Below are 17990 nucleotides of genomic sequence, written 5' to 3' on the forward strand. Positions count from 1 at the left end.
CAGTTACCACTTCCCCAGGGCTAGTCATCGGTTTAGTTTCTTAGCTAGTCAGATTTGTGATCCTTGCCACTAGGATCATAACAGTACAGCCGGCCCCTAAAGTGTTAATTGCATGGCAGAAGCAGGAGAAGAGAAGCCTTGAGAATTTTTTTTTTTTTTTTTTGCTGCCGTGTGTCTAGCTGCTGTGTGTCTAGCTTCTCCCCTCCTCTTAATCTTGGTGTGGCTCGGAGTTCAGCTGCTGACATGGATATCCAGAGTTTGGCCTCCAGTGTAGATCATCTTGCTGCAAGGGTACAAAGTATTCAGGATTTTGTTGTTCACAGTCCTATGTCAGAGCCTAGAATACCTATTCCGGAGTTGTTTTCTGGAGATAGATCTAGGTTCCTGAATTTTAAGAACAATTGCAAATTGTTTCTTTCTTTGAAACCTCGTTCCTCTGGTGATTCCGTTCAGCAAGTTAAGATTATTATTTCTTTCTTGCGCGGCGACCCTCAAGATTGGGCCTTCGCATTGGCGCCAGGGGATCCTGCATTGCTCAGTGTGGATGCGTTTTTTTCTGGCCCTTGGATTGCTCTATGAGGAACCTAATCTTGAGAACCAGGCTGAAAAAGCTTTGCTGGCCCTCTCTCAGGGGCAAGATGAAGCAGAGGTGTATTGCCAGAAATTTCAGAAGTGGTCGGTGCTTACTCAATGGAATGAGTGTGCCCTGGCTGCAAATTTCAGAAAAGGTCTTTCTGAAGCCATTAAGAATGTCATGGTGGGGTTCCCTATGCCTGCAGGTCTGAATGAGTCAATGACTCTGGCCATTCAGATTGATCGGCGTTTGCGGGAGCGCAAACCTGCGCACCATTTGGCGGTGTCTTCTGAACAGACACCTGAGTCTATGCAATGTGATAGAATTCTGACCAGAAGTGAACGGCAAAATTATAGACGGCAAAATGGGTTGTGCTTTTACTGTGGTGACTCAGCTCATGTTATCTCAGCATGCTCTAAGCGCACAAAAAAGATTGATAAATCTGTCACCATTGGTACTTTACAGCCTAAGTTCATTTTGTCTGTTACCCTGATTTGTTCCCTGTCATCTTACCCGGTTATGGCTTTTGTAGATTCAGGTGCTGCCATGAGTCTGATGGATTTGTCATTTGCCAGGCGCTGTGGTTTTGTTTTGGAGCCTTTAAAATTCCCTATTCCACTAAGGGGAATTGATGCTACACCATTGGCTATGAATAAACCTCAGTACTGGACGCAAGTGACCATGTGCATGACTCCTGTTCATCAGGAGGTGATTCACTTTCTTGTACTGCATAATTTGCATGATGTTGTCGTGTTGGGTCTGCCATGGTTGCAGACTCATAATCCAGTCCTGGATTGGAAAGCAATGTCTGTGTCAAGTTGGGGTTGCCAGGGAATTCATGGCGACGCTCCTGTGGTGTCAATTGCTTCATCCACTCCTTCTGAGGTCCCTGCGTTTTTGTCGGATTACCAGGATGTATTTGATGAGCCCAAACTCAGTTCTCTACCTCCTCATAGGGATTGTGATTGTGCTATAAATTTGATTCCTGGTAGTAAGTTTCCTAAGGGACGACTTTTCAATTTGTCAGTGCCGGAGAATGCTGCTATGCGGATTTATATAAAGGAGTCTTTGGAGAAAGGACTTATTCGCCCCTCCTCCTCCCCTCTTGGTGCAGGATTCTTTTTTGTGGCTAAGAAGGATGGTTCCCTGAGACCTTGTATTGATTATCGCCTTCTAAATAAAATCACGGTCAAATTTCAGTATCCTTTGCCATTGTTATCTGATCTGTTTGCTCGCATTAGGGGGTCTAGTTGGTTCACCAAGATAGATCTTCGTGGTGCGTATAACCTTGTTCGTATTAAGCAGGGTGATGAATGGAAAACTGCATTTAATACGCCCGAAGGCCATTTTGAGTACTTGGTGATGCCTTTTGGACTTTCTAACGCTCCTTCTGTCTTTCAGTCCTTTATGCACGACAGCTTCCGCGAGTATCTGGATAAATTTATGATTGTGTATCTGGATGATATTCTGTTTTTTTCTGATGATTGGGAGTCCCATGTTAAGCAGGTCAGGATGGTGTTTCAGGTCCTGCGTGCCAATGCTTTATTTGTGAAGGGCTCAAAATGTCTTTTTGGAGTCCTGAAGGTTTCTTTTTTGGGTTTCATTTTTTCTCCTTCTACTATTGAGATGGACCCAGTCAAGGTTCAGGCTATTCATGACTGGACTCAGCCTACATCTGTTAAGAGTCTTCAGAAGTTCTTGGGTTTTGCTAATTTTTACCGTCGCTTCATCGCTAATTTTTCTGGTGTTGTTAAGCCTTTGACGGATTTGACCAAGAAGGGTTCTGATGTTACTAATTGGTCTCCTGCGGCTGTGGAGGCCTTTCGGGAGCTGAAGCGCCGGTTTTCTTCGGCTCCGGTCTTATGTCAGCCAGATGTCTCTCTTCCTTTCCAGGTCGAGGTTGATGCTTCTGAGATTGGAGCGGGGGCTGTTTTGTCGCAGAGAAGCTCTGATGGCTCTGTGATGAAGCCATGTGCTTTCTTTTCAAGAAAGTTTTCGCCTGCCGAGCGGAATTATGATGTCGGTAATCGGGAGTTGTTGGCTATGAAGTGGGCATTTGAGGAGTGGCGACATTGGCTCGAGGGAGCTAAGCATTGTGTGGTGGTCTTGACTGATCACAAAAATCTGATTTATCTCGAGTCGGCCAAGCGGCTGAATCCTAGACAGGCTCATTGGTCGTTGTTTTTCTCTCGTTTTGATTTCGTGGTCTCGTACCTGCCTGGTTCAAAGAATGTGAAGGCTGATGCTCTTTCTAGGAGTTTTGTGCCTGACTCTCCTGGAGATTCAGAGCCGGCTGGTATCCTCAGAGAAGGGGTGATTTTGTCTGCCATCTCCCCAGATTTGCGACGAGTGCTGCAGGAGTTTCAGGCGGATAGACCTGACCGTTGTCCACCAGAGAGACTGTTTGTCCCAGATAGATGGACCAGCAGAGTTATTTCCGAGGTTCATTCTTCGGTGTTGGCGGGCCATTCTGGAATATTTGGTACCAGAGATTTGGTGGCCAGGTCCTTTTGGTGGCCTTCCTTGTCGCGGGATGTGCGTTCCTTTGTGCAGTCTTGTGGAATTTGTGCTCGGGCTAAGCCTTGCTGTTCTCGTGCCAGTGGTTTGCTGTTACCTTTGCCTGTCCCGAAGAGGCCTTGGACGCACATTTCCATGGATTTTATTTCAGATCTCCCTGTCTCTCAGAGAATGTCTGTCATCTGGGTGGTGTGTGATAGTTTTTCTAAGATGGTCCATTTGGTGCCCTTGCCTAAGTTGCCTTCCTCCTCCGAGTTGGTTCCGCTGTTTTTTCAAAATGTGGTTCGTTTGCACGGGATCCCTGAAAATATTGTTTCCGACAGAGGATCCCAGTTTGTGTCTAGATTTTGGCGGACCTTTTGTGCTAAGATGGGCATTGATTTGTCTTTTTCATCGGCCTTCCATCCTCAGACGAATGGCCAAACCGAGCGAACTAATCAGACCTTGGAAACCTATTTAAGATGTTTTGTTTCTGCTGATCAGGACGACTGGGTGACTTTTTTGCCATTGGCCGAATTTGCCCTTAATAATCGGGCTAGTTCTGCTACTTTGGTTTCGCCTTTTTTTTGTAATTCGGGGTTTCATCCTCGTTTTTCCTCGGGTCAGGTGGAGCCTTCTGACTGTCCTGGAGTGGATATTGTGGTGGATAGGTTGCATCAGATTTGGGATCATGTGGTGGACAATTTGAAGCTGTCACAAGAGAAAGCTCAGCGCTTTGCCAACCGCCGTCGCTGTGTGGGTCCCCGACTTCGCGTTGGGGACTTGGTGTGGTTGTCTTCTCGCTTTGTTCCTATGAAGGTCTCCTCTCCTATGTTCAAGCCTCGGTTTATCGGTCCTTATAAGATTTTGGAAGTCCTTAACCCTGTGTCGTTTCGTTTGGACCTCCCAGCATCGTTTGCTATTCATAATGTGTTCCATCGGTCGTTGTTGCGGAGGTATGTGGTACCTGTGGTTCCTTCGGTTGAGCCTCCTGCCCCTGTGCTGGTTGAGGGAGAATTGGAATACGTGGTGGAGAAGATCTTGGATTCTCGTATTTCTAGATGGAGGCTTCAGTATTTGGTTAAGTGGAAGGGCTATGGTCAGGACGATAATTCCTGGGTTGTCGCCTCTGATGTTCATGCGGCCGATTTGGTTCGTGCCTTCCATGTGGCTCACCCTGATCGCCCTGGGGGTTTTGATGAGGGTTCGGTGACCCCTCCTCAAGGGGGGGTACTGTTGTGAACTCTGTTTTCGGGCTCCCTCTTGTGGTCACAGGTGGTATTGTGTGAGTTTTGTTTTTGGGCTCCCCCTGGTGGCTTTGTTTGTTATCCTGCGGGTCTGTGGCTGGATCAGCTGCATCGTTATTCTCTAGGGAGGTTCCTATTTAGCTCTGCTACACCTACACTTGTTGCCAGCTGTCGATGTACTCAGTGCTTCTGATTACTCCTGACTATCTTTGTTTTCAGTCTCTTCATGAGAAGCTAAGTTTCTGTTTGATTATTTCTGCTCATTAGTCTGCCATTTGATTTCTGTGTATGATGAGTTTAGTCCAGCTTGCTAATATGTGATTTCTTGCTGCTGGTACGCTCTGGGGTACGGAGTTGCTTCCCCCGCACCGTTAGTTGGTGCGGGGGCTCGAGCAATCTCTGCGTGGATATTTTGAATAGGGTTTTCCATTGACCGCACAGTTCCCTTCCTATTTTCTGCTATCTAATGTTAGCGGGCCTCATTTGCTAAATCTATTTCATCTCTGCGTTTGTGCTTTCCCCTTAACTCACCGTTAATATTGGTGGGGGCTTTTCTATGTCTTTGGGGTCATTTCTCTGGGGCAAGTGAGGACTTTACTTTCCCTCTAGGAATAGTCAGTTTCTCAGGCCGTGAAGAGACGTCTAGGATTTCCAGGTAACGTTCCACGGCTACCTATAGTTGTGTGCGGATAGGATCAGGTTGCGGTCAATCCAGTTACCACTTCCCCAGAGCTAGTCGTCGGTTTAGTTTCTTAGCTAGTCAGATTTGCGATCCTTGCCACTAGGATCATAACACTAACCCTAGCCCTTACCCTAAGGCTATGTGCACATGTTGCGGATTTTGCTGCGGATCCGCAGCGTTTCCGCAGCTGCAGGTCCGCAGCAGTTTCCCGTGAGTTTACAGTACAATGTAAACCTATGGGAAACATAAAACGCTGTGCCCATGCTGCGGAAAAAAACATGCGGAAACGCAGCAGTTTACATTCCGCAGCATGTCAATTCTTTCTGCGGATTCCGCAGTGGTTTTATACCTGCTCCATAATAGAAAACCGCAGGTGTAAAACCGCAGGGGAATCCGCACAAAAACCGCGGTACATCCGCGATAAATCCGCAGGAAAAACGCAGCGTTTTGGCCCTGCGGATTTATCAAATGGCGGGCGCACCGCGCATGTGCCCGCCATTTTCTTACCGGAGCAAGAAGCTGGCAGTCAGCAGAAGAAGCAGGAGGATCCAGAGACACCGGTAAGTATAACAGGGTCCCCGAATCCCCCTATTTCTCTGTCCTCTGATGTGCGATCACATCAGAGGACAGAGAATGACATCGCTTTTTTTTTTTCGGTCACCGGTAAACAGTTAATTACCGGCGATCGCAAAACAGGGGTCGGTAAAAACCGACCCCGATCATGTTCTTTGGGGTCTCAGCTACCCCCGGCAGCCGAGACCCCAAAGATCTTCCAGGTGCCGGGCGGTGGGCGCACTGCGCATGCGCCAGCCATTTTTTCCCCAGAAAAAGATGGCGGCGCCCATTGGGAGCCACGAGGAGCACCGGGGGAGATAGGTGAGTATCAGGGGGCTATCGGGGGTGATCGGAGACCCCATTTCTCTGTCCTCCGATGTGCGATCACATCGGAGGGCAGAGAAATTAAACGGCAAATCGCATTTTTTTTTTGTTGCGACCGCCAGTAAACGGTTAATTACTGGCGATTGCAACTCGGGGGTCGGTAAAACCCCCCCGAATCATGTTCTCTGGGGTCTCAGCTACCCCAGGCAACCAAAACCCCAGACAAAATCTGACTCTGGGGGGAGCTATTCACTTTTTCCATAGCGCCGTTAATTAACGGCGCTGTGGTTTAAGTACCCTTAACTGCCGCCGTTAAAAGGCGTATAGGCGGTTGTTAAGGGGTTAATCATGTTCTTTATTTGGTGTAAATAATAAAGATTTATACTTTACTCGTGATCCTCAACATATTTGGCACTTTTTTTTTGTCTTTTGCTACTCATAAGATGAAATGGGGGATGCAATTAATGCAACTAGGATGACGCCTGAGAAAAAAGTAGCCCATTTCTCTCAGATGGGAACAGTCACACGGATGTGTTAATGTAGCCTTATGTGGGTAGCCACCAGACAAGTAATTTCCAGACAGTGGAAAACCTGAATCATCCCCCATCCTCATGAGCTCTTTAATCAGATTAACTTTATTAAAGGGAACCTGCACCCCAAAACTGAAGATGAGCTAAGCCCACCAGCATCAGGGGCTTATCTACAGAATTCTGTAATGCTGTAAATAAGCTCCCGATGTATCCTGAAAGATGAGAAAAAGAGGTTAGATTATACTCACCTGGGGGAATGGTCCGATCCGATGGGTGTCACGGTCCGGTCCGGGGCCTCACATCTTCATAGGATGACGTCCTCTTCTTGTCTTCACGCTGCGGCTCTGGCGCAGGCGTACTTTGTCTGCCCTGTTAATGCCCATCGGACCGGACCGCCCCTGAGTGAGTATAATATAACCTCTTTTTCTCCTCTTTCAGGTTACATCGGGGGCTTATCTACAGCATTCCAGAATGCTGTAGACAAGCCCCTGATGACGGTGGGCTTAGCTCATCTTCGATTTTGGGGGTGACAGGTTCCCTTTAAATATATGGAAGACTTCTCAGCCTATGAACTTTATAGATCAGAGACTTATGATTCCATGTGAATGCCATGGATGATTTTCCAGGGTTTCAGACATGAAACATTTGCTGGCATACATTGCTGCTAAATTTTACTCATTCAACTCTTTGGGCTCACTCACACGAGCGACGATTCTCTCTTGCGATTGATTATGCTAATGACACTCGGTTCAAACTCTGGTCAGAATTAGAGCCGAGTGTCAGTTTACTGTGATCCAATTCACTAGCATAAGAGAATCCTACCACAGGTGCAGAGAAAATAGAGAATGTAATTTCTCCATCTTTTCCATTGCCTGTATCCCTGTAAATCGAACTGTACTTGGATGACATCTGAGTGCAGTCCGATATTTTACACCAGGGATGGGGAACCTTTATTCTGCCAGGAGCCATTTGAATATTTAGACAATATGACTTGGGGCCAAACAAAATGATCAACTTGAAAGTTATCCCACTATATTTGGTCAAACATTTCATTAACTGACTCATAATGGATAGCTGGAGCTACTTTTTTTTTTCGGCCTTACTATGTTACTATTTATTAGGTTCTGTAGAAGGACGTATATCTGGGGATTTATTATGATGGAATATAGGCTGAACTGGATGGACAAATGTCTTTTTTCGGCCTTACTAACTATGTTACTATGTTACTTCTCTCTGGTGAGGCTGTGATGCTATGTGGTAGTGATGCTGCTACTCGTAACTGCTTTTCCAGATTTGCATCAGTCTGAAGCGCAGGTCACTCTTTGCGATGAATTTTGGAAACAACTCGTTGCAGTAAGTTCTGAACAGAAATATATAGGGACATATTATTCACAGGAGGCACTGTGGGCACATACGTGACAGCAGATGGTGGGGGCACATACACGACAGGAGACGCTGGGGGCACAAGCATCACAGGAGGCACATACATGACAGGAGGAAAGGAACAATATCTTCCCTTCCAAGGAGTCAAATCCAGAATGGACAGATTTATGGTAAATTAAAAATTATCCAGCATTATATTAGATAAATATGACAAATTTGTTCAGATCTGGACAACATGGATCGAATATGCTTACCCACGTTGACTTACCTTCCAAGTTGCCTTCACATCCAGTCAATTTATCCTTCAATTATTAGCATTTCGCTTGGTGCCTGCTCCTTCTATTGTATTTTAATTGCACTTCCTTTCCTTCCTGCCTATATCCTCTCTTTTCTATTGTTTTTTCTCCCCGTAACATTTTGTTATAACTAAGGGTACTGTCACACAGTGCAATTTTGATCGCTACGACGGTACGATTCGTGACGTTCTAGCGATATCGTTACGATATCGCAGTGTCTGACACGCAGCAGCGATCAGGGACCCTGCTGAGAATCGTACATCGTAGCAGATCGTTTGGAACTTTCTTTCGTCGCTTGATCACCCGCTGACATCGCTGGATCGTTGTGTGTGACACCGATCCAGCGATGTGTTCGCTTGTAACCAGGGTAAACATCGGGTAACTAAGCGCAGGGCCACGCTTAGTAACCCGATGTTTACCCTGGTTACCAGCGTAAACGTAAAAAAAACAAACAGTACATACTCACATTCCGGTGTCTGTCCTCCGGCGTCTCAGCTTCTCTGCACTGTGAGCGCCTGCCGGCCGGAAAGCGAGCACAGCGGTGACGCGGTGACGTCACCGCTCTGCTTTCCGGCTATGGCGCTTACACAGTGGAGAGAAGCAGAACGCCGGGGGACAGACACCGGAATGTAAGTATGTACTGTTTGTCACGGATCGTGCCGTCGTAGCGATCAAAATTGCACTGTGTGACAGTACCCTAACTCAATCCCTTCATGATCTCAAATTCAGCTTGACTCCATTTCATTTTCTGGTTCCACTGCCACATGAGTTACATCAGACATCCCTATAGCCGTGCTATCTTTTATGTTTTACTGTCGCTGATGTCATGCTACTATTTGTACTTTTTATAGAATCACTAAAAAGTCTGAAATAAGAATAGTGATTTAGATTATGCCAGAATAAAAGCAGCTTTCTATTTTAATCCTCATTTGGAGGAAGACACTCGGGAAGGTTGATAGAACTGTGAATGAGTTTCAATTTAATGCCGTAATTAGCTACTCACATCAAGGTGATATTGTCCAGTGGTAACTATACATATGACAGGTGGTGTAAGAGAAACAGAAGGGTGAAGTCATTGGCATTGTCAATATTTCATAATCACTATCCAAATAGAAGTGAGTCATTTGATAAAGCTACTCATCTAAAAAGCTTTGTGTCTGCACAGGCATTATTAATTTCCTAATAAAGATGTTGCTAAAAAGGGACATTAAGATAAATGGACACGGTTTTGACTTATTTGCAGACATGTTTGCCCTTAAATAATAAATAATTAAAAACCAATAACATTTGTACAATTCATGAGAAAACACTTCACCCGAAATGTATTGTATTCATGATGGTAGAGCGTGGGGGTAGGGTTGCCACAAGCCATGATTTATACTTAGATGTCTGTAAAAGTAAAATATTTTTACCAACGGGTTCCATTGTTCTTGATTTTTAAAGCCTCATTCAGAGAGAATTTAGATTGTGAGCCCCATCGGGGACAGTGATGATAATGTGTAACTGCAAAGCACTGCAGAATATGTTAGCGCTATATAAAAATAAAGATTATTATTATTACTTTTTGCATGTGTAAATCACTCTGAACCCGGAATAAGCACCAACCTAATGCGTAAAGCATGTAAATTGTCTTGAAAATAACTACAGATTCTTCTCACAAAATTAGAATATCATCAAAAAGTTAATTTATTTCAGTTCCTCAATACAAAAAGTTAAACTCATATATTATATAGTCATTACAAACAGAACGATCTATTTCAAGTGTTTATTTCTGTTAATGTTGATAATTATGGCTTGCAGCCAATAAAAACCCAAAAGTCATTATTCTCAGTAAATTAGAATACTTTATAACACAAGCTTGAAAAATGATTTTAAAATCTGAAATGTTGGCCTACTGAAGTGTATGTTCAGTAAATGCACTCAATACTTGGTCGGGGCTCCTTTACCATAAATTACTGCATCAATGCGGTGTGGCATGGAGGCCATCAGCCGGTAGCACTGCTGAGGTGTTATGGAAGCCCAGGTTGTTTTGATAGCAGCCTTCAGCTCGTCTGCTTTGTTGTGTTTGGTGTCTCTCATCTTCCTCTTGACAATACCCCATAGATTCTCTATGAGGTTAAGGTCAGGCGAGTTTGCTGGCCAATCAAACACAGTGAGACTGTTATTTTTATACCAGGTATTGGTACTTTTGGCAGTGTGGACAGGTGCCAAGTCCTGCTGGAGAATTAAATTTCCATCTCCAAAAAACTTGTCGGCAGAGGGAAGCATGAAGTGCTCTAAAATTTTCTGGTAGACAGCTGACTTTGGTCTTGATAAAACACAGTGGCCCTACACCAGTAGATGACATGGCTCCCCAAACCATCACTGATTGTGGAAACTTTACACTAGATCTCAAGCAGCTTGGATTGTGGCCTCTCCACTCTTCCTCCAGACTCTGAGACCTTGATTTCCAAATGAAATGCAAAATTTACTTTCAACTGGAAACAACACCTTGGACCACTGAGCAACAGTCCAAGTTCTTTTTCTCCTTGGCCCAGGTAAGACGCTTCTGGCATTTTTTATTGCTCATGAGTGGCTTGACACAAGGAATGCGACACTTGTAGCCCATGTCCTGGATACGTCTTTGTGTGGTGGCTCTTGAAACAATGACTCCAGCAGCAGTCCACTCCTTGTGAATCATCCCCAAATTTTTAATGACCTTTTCTTAACAATCCTTTCAAGGCTGCGGTTATCCCAGTTGCTTGTGCACCTTTTTCTACCACACTTTTTCCTTTCACTCAACTTTCCATTAATATGCTTGGATACAGCACTCTGTGAACAGCCAGCTTATTTGCAATGACCTTTTGTGGCTTACCCTCCTTGTGGAGTGTGTCAGTGACAGCCCTCTGGACATCTATTAAGTCAGCAGTCTTCCCCATGATTGTGGAGCCTATTAAAACAGACTAAAGAACCTTTTTAAACGCTTAGGAAGCATTTGCAGGTGTTTTTGTTAATTATTCTAATTTACTGAGATAATGACTTTTGGGTTTTCATTGGCTGTAAGTCATAGTCATCAACAGTAACAGAAATAAACACTTGAAATAGATCACTCTGTTTCTAATGACTCTATATAATACAGTTGTGCTCAAAAGTTTACATGCCCCGGCAGAATTTTTGTTTTCTTGGCCTTTTTCAGAAAATATGAATGATAATACCAAAACGTTATCTCCACTCATGATTAGTGATTGGGTGAAGCCATTTATTGTCAAACTACTGTGTTTTCTCTTTTTAAATCATAATGACAACCCAAAACATCCAAATGGCTCTGATCAAAAGTTCACATATCCCATTTCCTAATACCGTGTAGTCCCCCTCTAACATCAATGACAGCTTGAAGTTTTTTGTGGTAGTTGTGGATGATGTTCTCTATTTTCTCAGGAGGCAAAGCTGCCTGGTTTGACAATAAATGGCTTCACCCATCCACTAACCATGAGTGGAGAAAAGGTTTTGGTGTAATCATTCATATTCTCAGGAAAAAAAGGCCAAGAAAGCAAAAATTCTGCTGGGGTATATAAACTTGTGCAAGTGCATAAGAGGTAGAAACAGTCAAATAAATAGTTGCAAAACCCATTTCGCTGTACGCCCCCCCAGGAAAAAGTGATAACGAAACGCGCGTCTGGGTTTTCCCTCCAGAGCAACCTCATCCACACAGGTATTGGCAGCACTTCCACTCATTCATTTTTTTTACTTATGTTTTTGGATTACTTTGCTGCATTTGCAACTATTTATTTGAATGTGTCTACCTCTTATGCACTTGCACTTTAGCACACTGCACCTTAAATTTTTGTGGCTCATTCCCTTTTAACCCTTTACATGCACTATATTATTAACCACTTCTTGCTTGTGCACGGGTCTAAATGCAGTATCCTCTAACATCATTATCCTTCACATTAGTGCTTCGCCATTGTACACTTATAATATTGTATTTTTTAAATTACCATACTTGTGTATAAGTTACTCCACCCACTTGGTTTTATTGAAACTAGACATACTTTGTGTGGCCATTACTGTTTTCCATCATCAATTTTGTACGTACCTGTTTTACCTGCTATATTTATGATCTTGGTTGCTCGGGGGTCACTCTGCCTTGTTCTATACCCTTTTCAAGCATTTATTTGTATTACTGCTCTCTTTTAAAGATTTTTTTTTACCTGATATACCAATAAATATTTCAATTTTATCTTGGGCTGTGCACTTCCCTTCTTTTGGGCATATCATCATTTTTGGAAGTTTCTCCCCACTATCCCTATATGGTCTATATTTGGGTTTTGACGACAGGTTGTGTGGAAGTCAGACGCTCCTCACTCATCAAGAAGTGCACACCTCTTAATGAATCAGGAGCGACTGAAAAGTGGCTTATGTCTCTACACCTTGCAACAAAATTACTCCAGTGTGTGACTGGAGTAAGATTTGTGGCGTAGCAAACTTCACCACTCATCAAGAATTTGATGACGGGGAAGCCAATCCCCTGTTCTGCCCCAGCTCTGCCCACTTTGTTATCGCTTGGTGAAAATGGCATGAGAATGCTGAAAGTAGCAACATTTTAGTGCAGCCTTGCATTACACCAAAACTTTTCCACGTCTTAAAGCTTTTTATGCCACAATTCTGGAGTAAAAGCTTTGATGAAAAGGACCCTAAGTGTGAACAGAGCCTAAGGGTTTGTTTAAATCGGTGCCTAAAGGCTGGAGCTTCACAGAGGAAGCCTACAGTATAGATTCATGAGGAAACATTAATTTGGGAGGAGCAACAGATATTATCTTATGATACATATAATGATCTTGGAAAAGAGCTTGATGCTTGGAAAAGAGCATTTTGGTGACAGATTCTCTTACATCACTACAGGTAAAGACTAAAATTTCAGCCTCTGGCCAAAGTCATTATTGGTCGTTCGATTTTAGGTGACATTACTTTGATTCCCTACTAGGCCGCAGTTGAAGTCTGTGCTTCCATAACAACAGAGCATGTTGTCCTGAGCCACTTCAGTTTAGGGAATATGATATACTCAGTCAGCATCATGCAAAGTTAATGACTACTCCCTGCTGGATACTCCCTGGACACCAGTGGTGATGAGGTTTGGATATAATTAAAGGGAACCTGTTAACATGAAAATGCAGCCCAAACGCAAGTCATGATGATATAAATCAGGAGGAACTGAGCAGATTGATATAGTTTTGTGAGTAACGATTCAGTGTAACTTGTGTTAACCATTTAATCCTCTGCTCTTTCTGGGTGGTCCTATCAGTGACTGACAGCTGTCTTTAGATGCACTCTTATGCAAAGAAAGCTGTCAGTCACTGATAGGACGGGCCACTGGACCAAAAATGCTAGAAATAGCAGAGGATGAGATGGATAAAACACAGATTATACAGAATCTTTACTCACAAAAATATCTAATAATCTCCTCTCCCCTGGCTCTATAAAATGGTGCCTACAGATTAGACTGCATTTTCATGGTGACAGGTTCCCTTTAAGGCATAAAAACCTCAGCTTTAGGCCTATAAGTTTCCATGTCTTTCTATCTGCAAGATGTTACATTTTTACCTCTGTGGTAGGTGCTTAGTTGTGTACAACGTCCACAGATATCCACGTGGCAGGTGGGAATTATAGGGGTCGTCGAATAATTAAGAATCTTTTTGCATGCATTGAAGGCCCCTATTTACATTATCTATCTATATATCTCTATCTATCTATCTATCTATCTATCTATCTATCTATCTATCTATCTATCTATCTATCATCTATCTATTATCTATCTAACATCTCTATCATCTATCTATCTATTATCTATCTATCTATCTATCTATCATCTATCTATTATCTATCTAACATCTCTATCATCTATCTATCTATTATCTATCTAAAAAACGGAGGCAGCACACCATTTGTAGTAGAAAAAGCTGGAGCTACTTTTATTAGCCCATCTAAGCTAATAAAAGTAGCTGCAGCTTTTTCTTCTACAATGGTGTGCTGCCTCCGTTTTTTGGATTAGTGTGATTGAGGTTTGGTCTGTTTCTGGGGGGTCTCTGCACCCGATTTCCTTTTTTTCTACTCTTTTTGTATTTTTGTGCTGCTCTAATATCTCTTTTTTTTTAATCTATCTATCTATCTATCTATCTATCTATATCTATCAACAGTGAAAATGTTTCTGAAATGAAAATAGCTGGTTTGTAATAATTTTAGCATCCTAAAAACGAATATGTTACTTAAAAATCATTATTAGCTCTTGTTGCTGAGATACAGGTCATTTAAGATTATTATGCAGGAAAATAGGGAAATTTTGAATTTTCAACAAATGTGTATTGGTAAACCTGATTACAGACCTGTTGAACCAATGTCAGCCATTTTATTCATTGTGTCTGCATAGTTTGTACTAATTGAAGTCTCTTTCTCTTGTTGCAGTAATTTTGTGGAGAGAATTTACACTTTGAAAATGCCTCGTAAATGTGCAAATATTGTTAACAATTTTTGTTACGTGTGTGGTTATGTGACATTTGCCAACCAAAGAAGACCAATTACTCCACTTGTGAAGACTGCTTACCATCATTACTTTGCTTATACGTGGCACTTAAATACGTGGCACTTATACGTGGCACTTAAATACGTGGCACTTATATACGTTGCATTTTGAGACCTATAATTTTTCCACATTTTGGTCCACAGAGTCATGTGAGGTCTTGTTTTTTGCGGGACGAGTTGACGTTTTTATTGGTAACATTTTCGGACACGTGACCATTTTTTATCACTTTTTATTCCGATTTTTGTGAGGCAGAATAACCAAAAACCAGCTATTCATGAATTTCTTTATACCGTTCTGCGTTTGGTAAAATTGATAAAGCAGTTTTATTCGTCGGGTCAGTACGATTACAGCGATACCTCATTTATATCATTTTTTAATGTTTTGGCGCTTTTATACGATAAAAACTATTTTATAGAAAAAATAATTATTTTGGCATCGCTTTATTCTGAGGACTATAACTTTTTTATTTTTTTGCTGATGATGCTGTATGGCGGCTCGTTTTTTGCGGGACAAGATGACGTTTTCAGCGGTACCATGGTTATTTATATCCATCTTTTTGATCGCGTGTTATTCCACTTTTTGTTCGGCGGTATGGTAATAAAGCGTTGTTTTTTGCCTCGTTTTTTTGTTTTTTTTCTTACGGTGTTTACTGAAGGGGTTAACTAGTGGGACAGTTTTATAGGTTGGGTCGTTACGGACGCGGCGATACTAAATATGTGTACTGTACTGTGCAATTTATACTCTTGTAATGAATTCTTATCGCTACCTACAGCACATACTTCCATGGCGTGTATCTAAAAAACGAGAGCTAATTAAACAATTCTGTGGGTATATTTGAGTTTCTCGACCCAAAATTAGTAATATTTGCCTATTTTCATCAAAGAAACATAAAAAAAGTTGTTTTTTGTTGGCCTGTGTTATCTATCTACCTACCTACACACATGTATCTACTGCACATCTTGACAATGTCATTACTGAAAATATTGAACTATGTGAACCAAAAAAAACTAATAAAAGGACTTCTAAATAATCAGGCTTGGGAAATAGCAAAAAAATATTTAGACATTGTTCTGGTGTCAAGGACCATAACTGTAAAAAATTCCAAAGGAAATCTATGTATTTTTATTAGGATGTCATCTGTTCTTTACAAATCAATAAACAATATTTTCCCTTATATCCTGGGCCATTTTGTACACCGCAGGTTTTTTGATGCGTTTAAGCCGCGGAAACACACTAAAAATGCATGGATTTTCTGCATCTGATGCAAGTCTATGAGGAAAATCCACACAGAAAACTCACAATAAAAAGTGAAATGCTGCTGATTTGACATGCAAAAATCATTGGGAACGTAGCCTTAAAGGTTTATTCTCAAAAGAACAAGTTATCCCCTATCCACTGCGTAGGGGATTACTTGCTGATCACTGGGAGTCTAACTGCTGGAACACCCAGCTATTCCGAGATCCGTGCCCCAGAACAGAGTTTTGAAGCCCCTTCGTGAATGTGGAGCGGAGTGGCATATACGTGACCTCCACTCCATTTATTGCCTATGGGACTTCCAAGTGCAATGCTTGATTAGTCCCATAAACAATGAATGAAGCTGAGTTTGCACATATGCAGCCCCTCTCTATTCTGGTTGGGACTACAAGCGTTGTCCTCAGGACTCATGAAGCCAGGTCTCGATGTCACTGGGAGTCGCAGTCATTAGAGCCCCAGCGATCAGTAAGTTATCCCCCATCCTATGGATAGAGGATAACTTGTTTTTATTTTGAAAATAGCTTTTTAAACACATTTCTGTCTTTATTTAGGTCATACTGGGGCTAATAACATCAGTTATAATACAAAGGCTACTTTGTTGCTTTTTTTTTTAAGAGGCTCTACCTCCAACTCCAGCAGATGCAATAAAATGTATAGTTAGTTTCCAGAAAGATCATATTGTGAGGATAATATCCAGAGCAGTAAGGCTGCCGTCACACTAGCAGTATTTGGTCAGTATCTTACATCAGTATTTGTAAGCCAAAACCAGGAGTGGAACAAATAGAGGAAAAGTATAATAGAAACATATGCACCACTTCTGCATTTATCACCCGCTCCTGGTTTTGGCTTACAAATACTGATGTAAAATACTGACCAAATACTGCTAGTGTGACGGCAGCCTAAAAGTATATAATGTAAACAGTGTCAGACACCAAGGAGGACTTGCGGTTAGTCATAAGATGGTGGCGCGGGATTGGAGCCTGGAATAGCTGAAGACGGCGGCTGGTAAATATAATACTAGGGTCATGGAATATAGATTACTAACACCACTTCATTGCTGAAATGAAAAAAAAAACTGGAGTGCTGCTTTAAATGAACGATCCTTTCCTGAATATGCTGCATTAAGTGTACTTTGTATGTAAGGATCGTCCACTCTGCCAAAGGAGCCGATCGGGAGATTCACCTGATCCTTTTGGTAAGTCGGAGCCTGAATGTAAATACGTTTTTCAAAGTGAAATAATAACAATGATAATAATAGAATCATAGAGACGTCGGCATAAATGATGAAGAGTTAAAGCAATAGCAAAGGTAAATTTAGATTCAGTAATTCACTTTCTGACAGATGAAGACAGAACATGACAGTCGGCTGGGTGCTAAGTGACGGCACAATTGCATTCTGCCATCGCCATCATTTCCACAGTAATCACTGTTTCCACTCGTCTTCGGACTACGATGTGAATTTGCATAGTCATCATTAGGATTTGTACCGACAGGCGGATTCCACATGTGTAGTAACAATCAGATGGTTCTTACCCCAGAATTCAAGTCTCTTCTTCTCTTTGCAGCCATCCTGTTGCCTGCGCTGCTCTTACCAGTCTGTTAGCTTTAAGGCATCAGGCAGGGGAAGGAGGAGGAAGGGTGAGACAGGGTCGAGTGTATGGGCTTGGACTGCTGCTTCATAGGACAAGAGCTTTGTTTCCGGGATGGCATATATTGCGCCACTCCCATCTCCACCTGTTTCATCAGCAGAATCCAAAAAGCGGCAGCTGCTCTATACAAATACTGTACATCTGCCTATATCCCAATATTGTGATCTGCGTCCTAGCTTTATGTGGCAGCGTACAGACTTTTCCTATCATTTTAAATTCTTTATTACTATTTAGTAGAATTAGAACAGGTTAGTGCAGATTAGCCCTGTTTGGAGTTTCTGTATCCTGTACTTTGGTTTTAAGACTTTGAAGCAGATTTTTAGACATCCTGTCTTTGTTGCTTTGTTCTCTTTGGAGTCAATACCAGCATGAGTCCAGACTTTAAAATTCCTGGAAAAATACATTTTTATCAAGTTTAACAAGTTATCAAATTACTCTGCTTCA

The 17990-nt window shown here is 42.3% G+C and overlaps 1 protein-coding gene across 1 annotated transcript in view; it reads right to left on the reverse strand.

The window, feature by feature from the left end:
- The window catches only part of LOC143781838 (ATP-binding cassette sub-family B member 5-like), a 183200-nt gene extending 165612 nt beyond the window's left edge, over positions 1-17588 (reverse strand). The window contains exon 1 of the mRNA XM_077268722.1: positions 17431-17588. Coding sequence (XP_077124837.1) covers positions 17431-17466 — 36 coding nt within the window. The 5' untranslated portion in view covers positions 17467-17588. The remainder of the gene's footprint in view (positions 1-17430) is intronic.
- Between the last annotated feature and the right edge of the window lie 402 nt (positions 17589-17990).

This window comes from Ranitomeya variabilis, chromosome 6 (assembly GCF_051348905.1).
Source record: "Ranitomeya variabilis isolate aRanVar5 chromosome 6, aRanVar5.hap1, whole genome shotgun sequence".
Taxonomy (NCBI): domain Eukaryota; kingdom Metazoa; phylum Chordata; class Amphibia; order Anura; family Dendrobatidae; genus Ranitomeya; species Ranitomeya variabilis.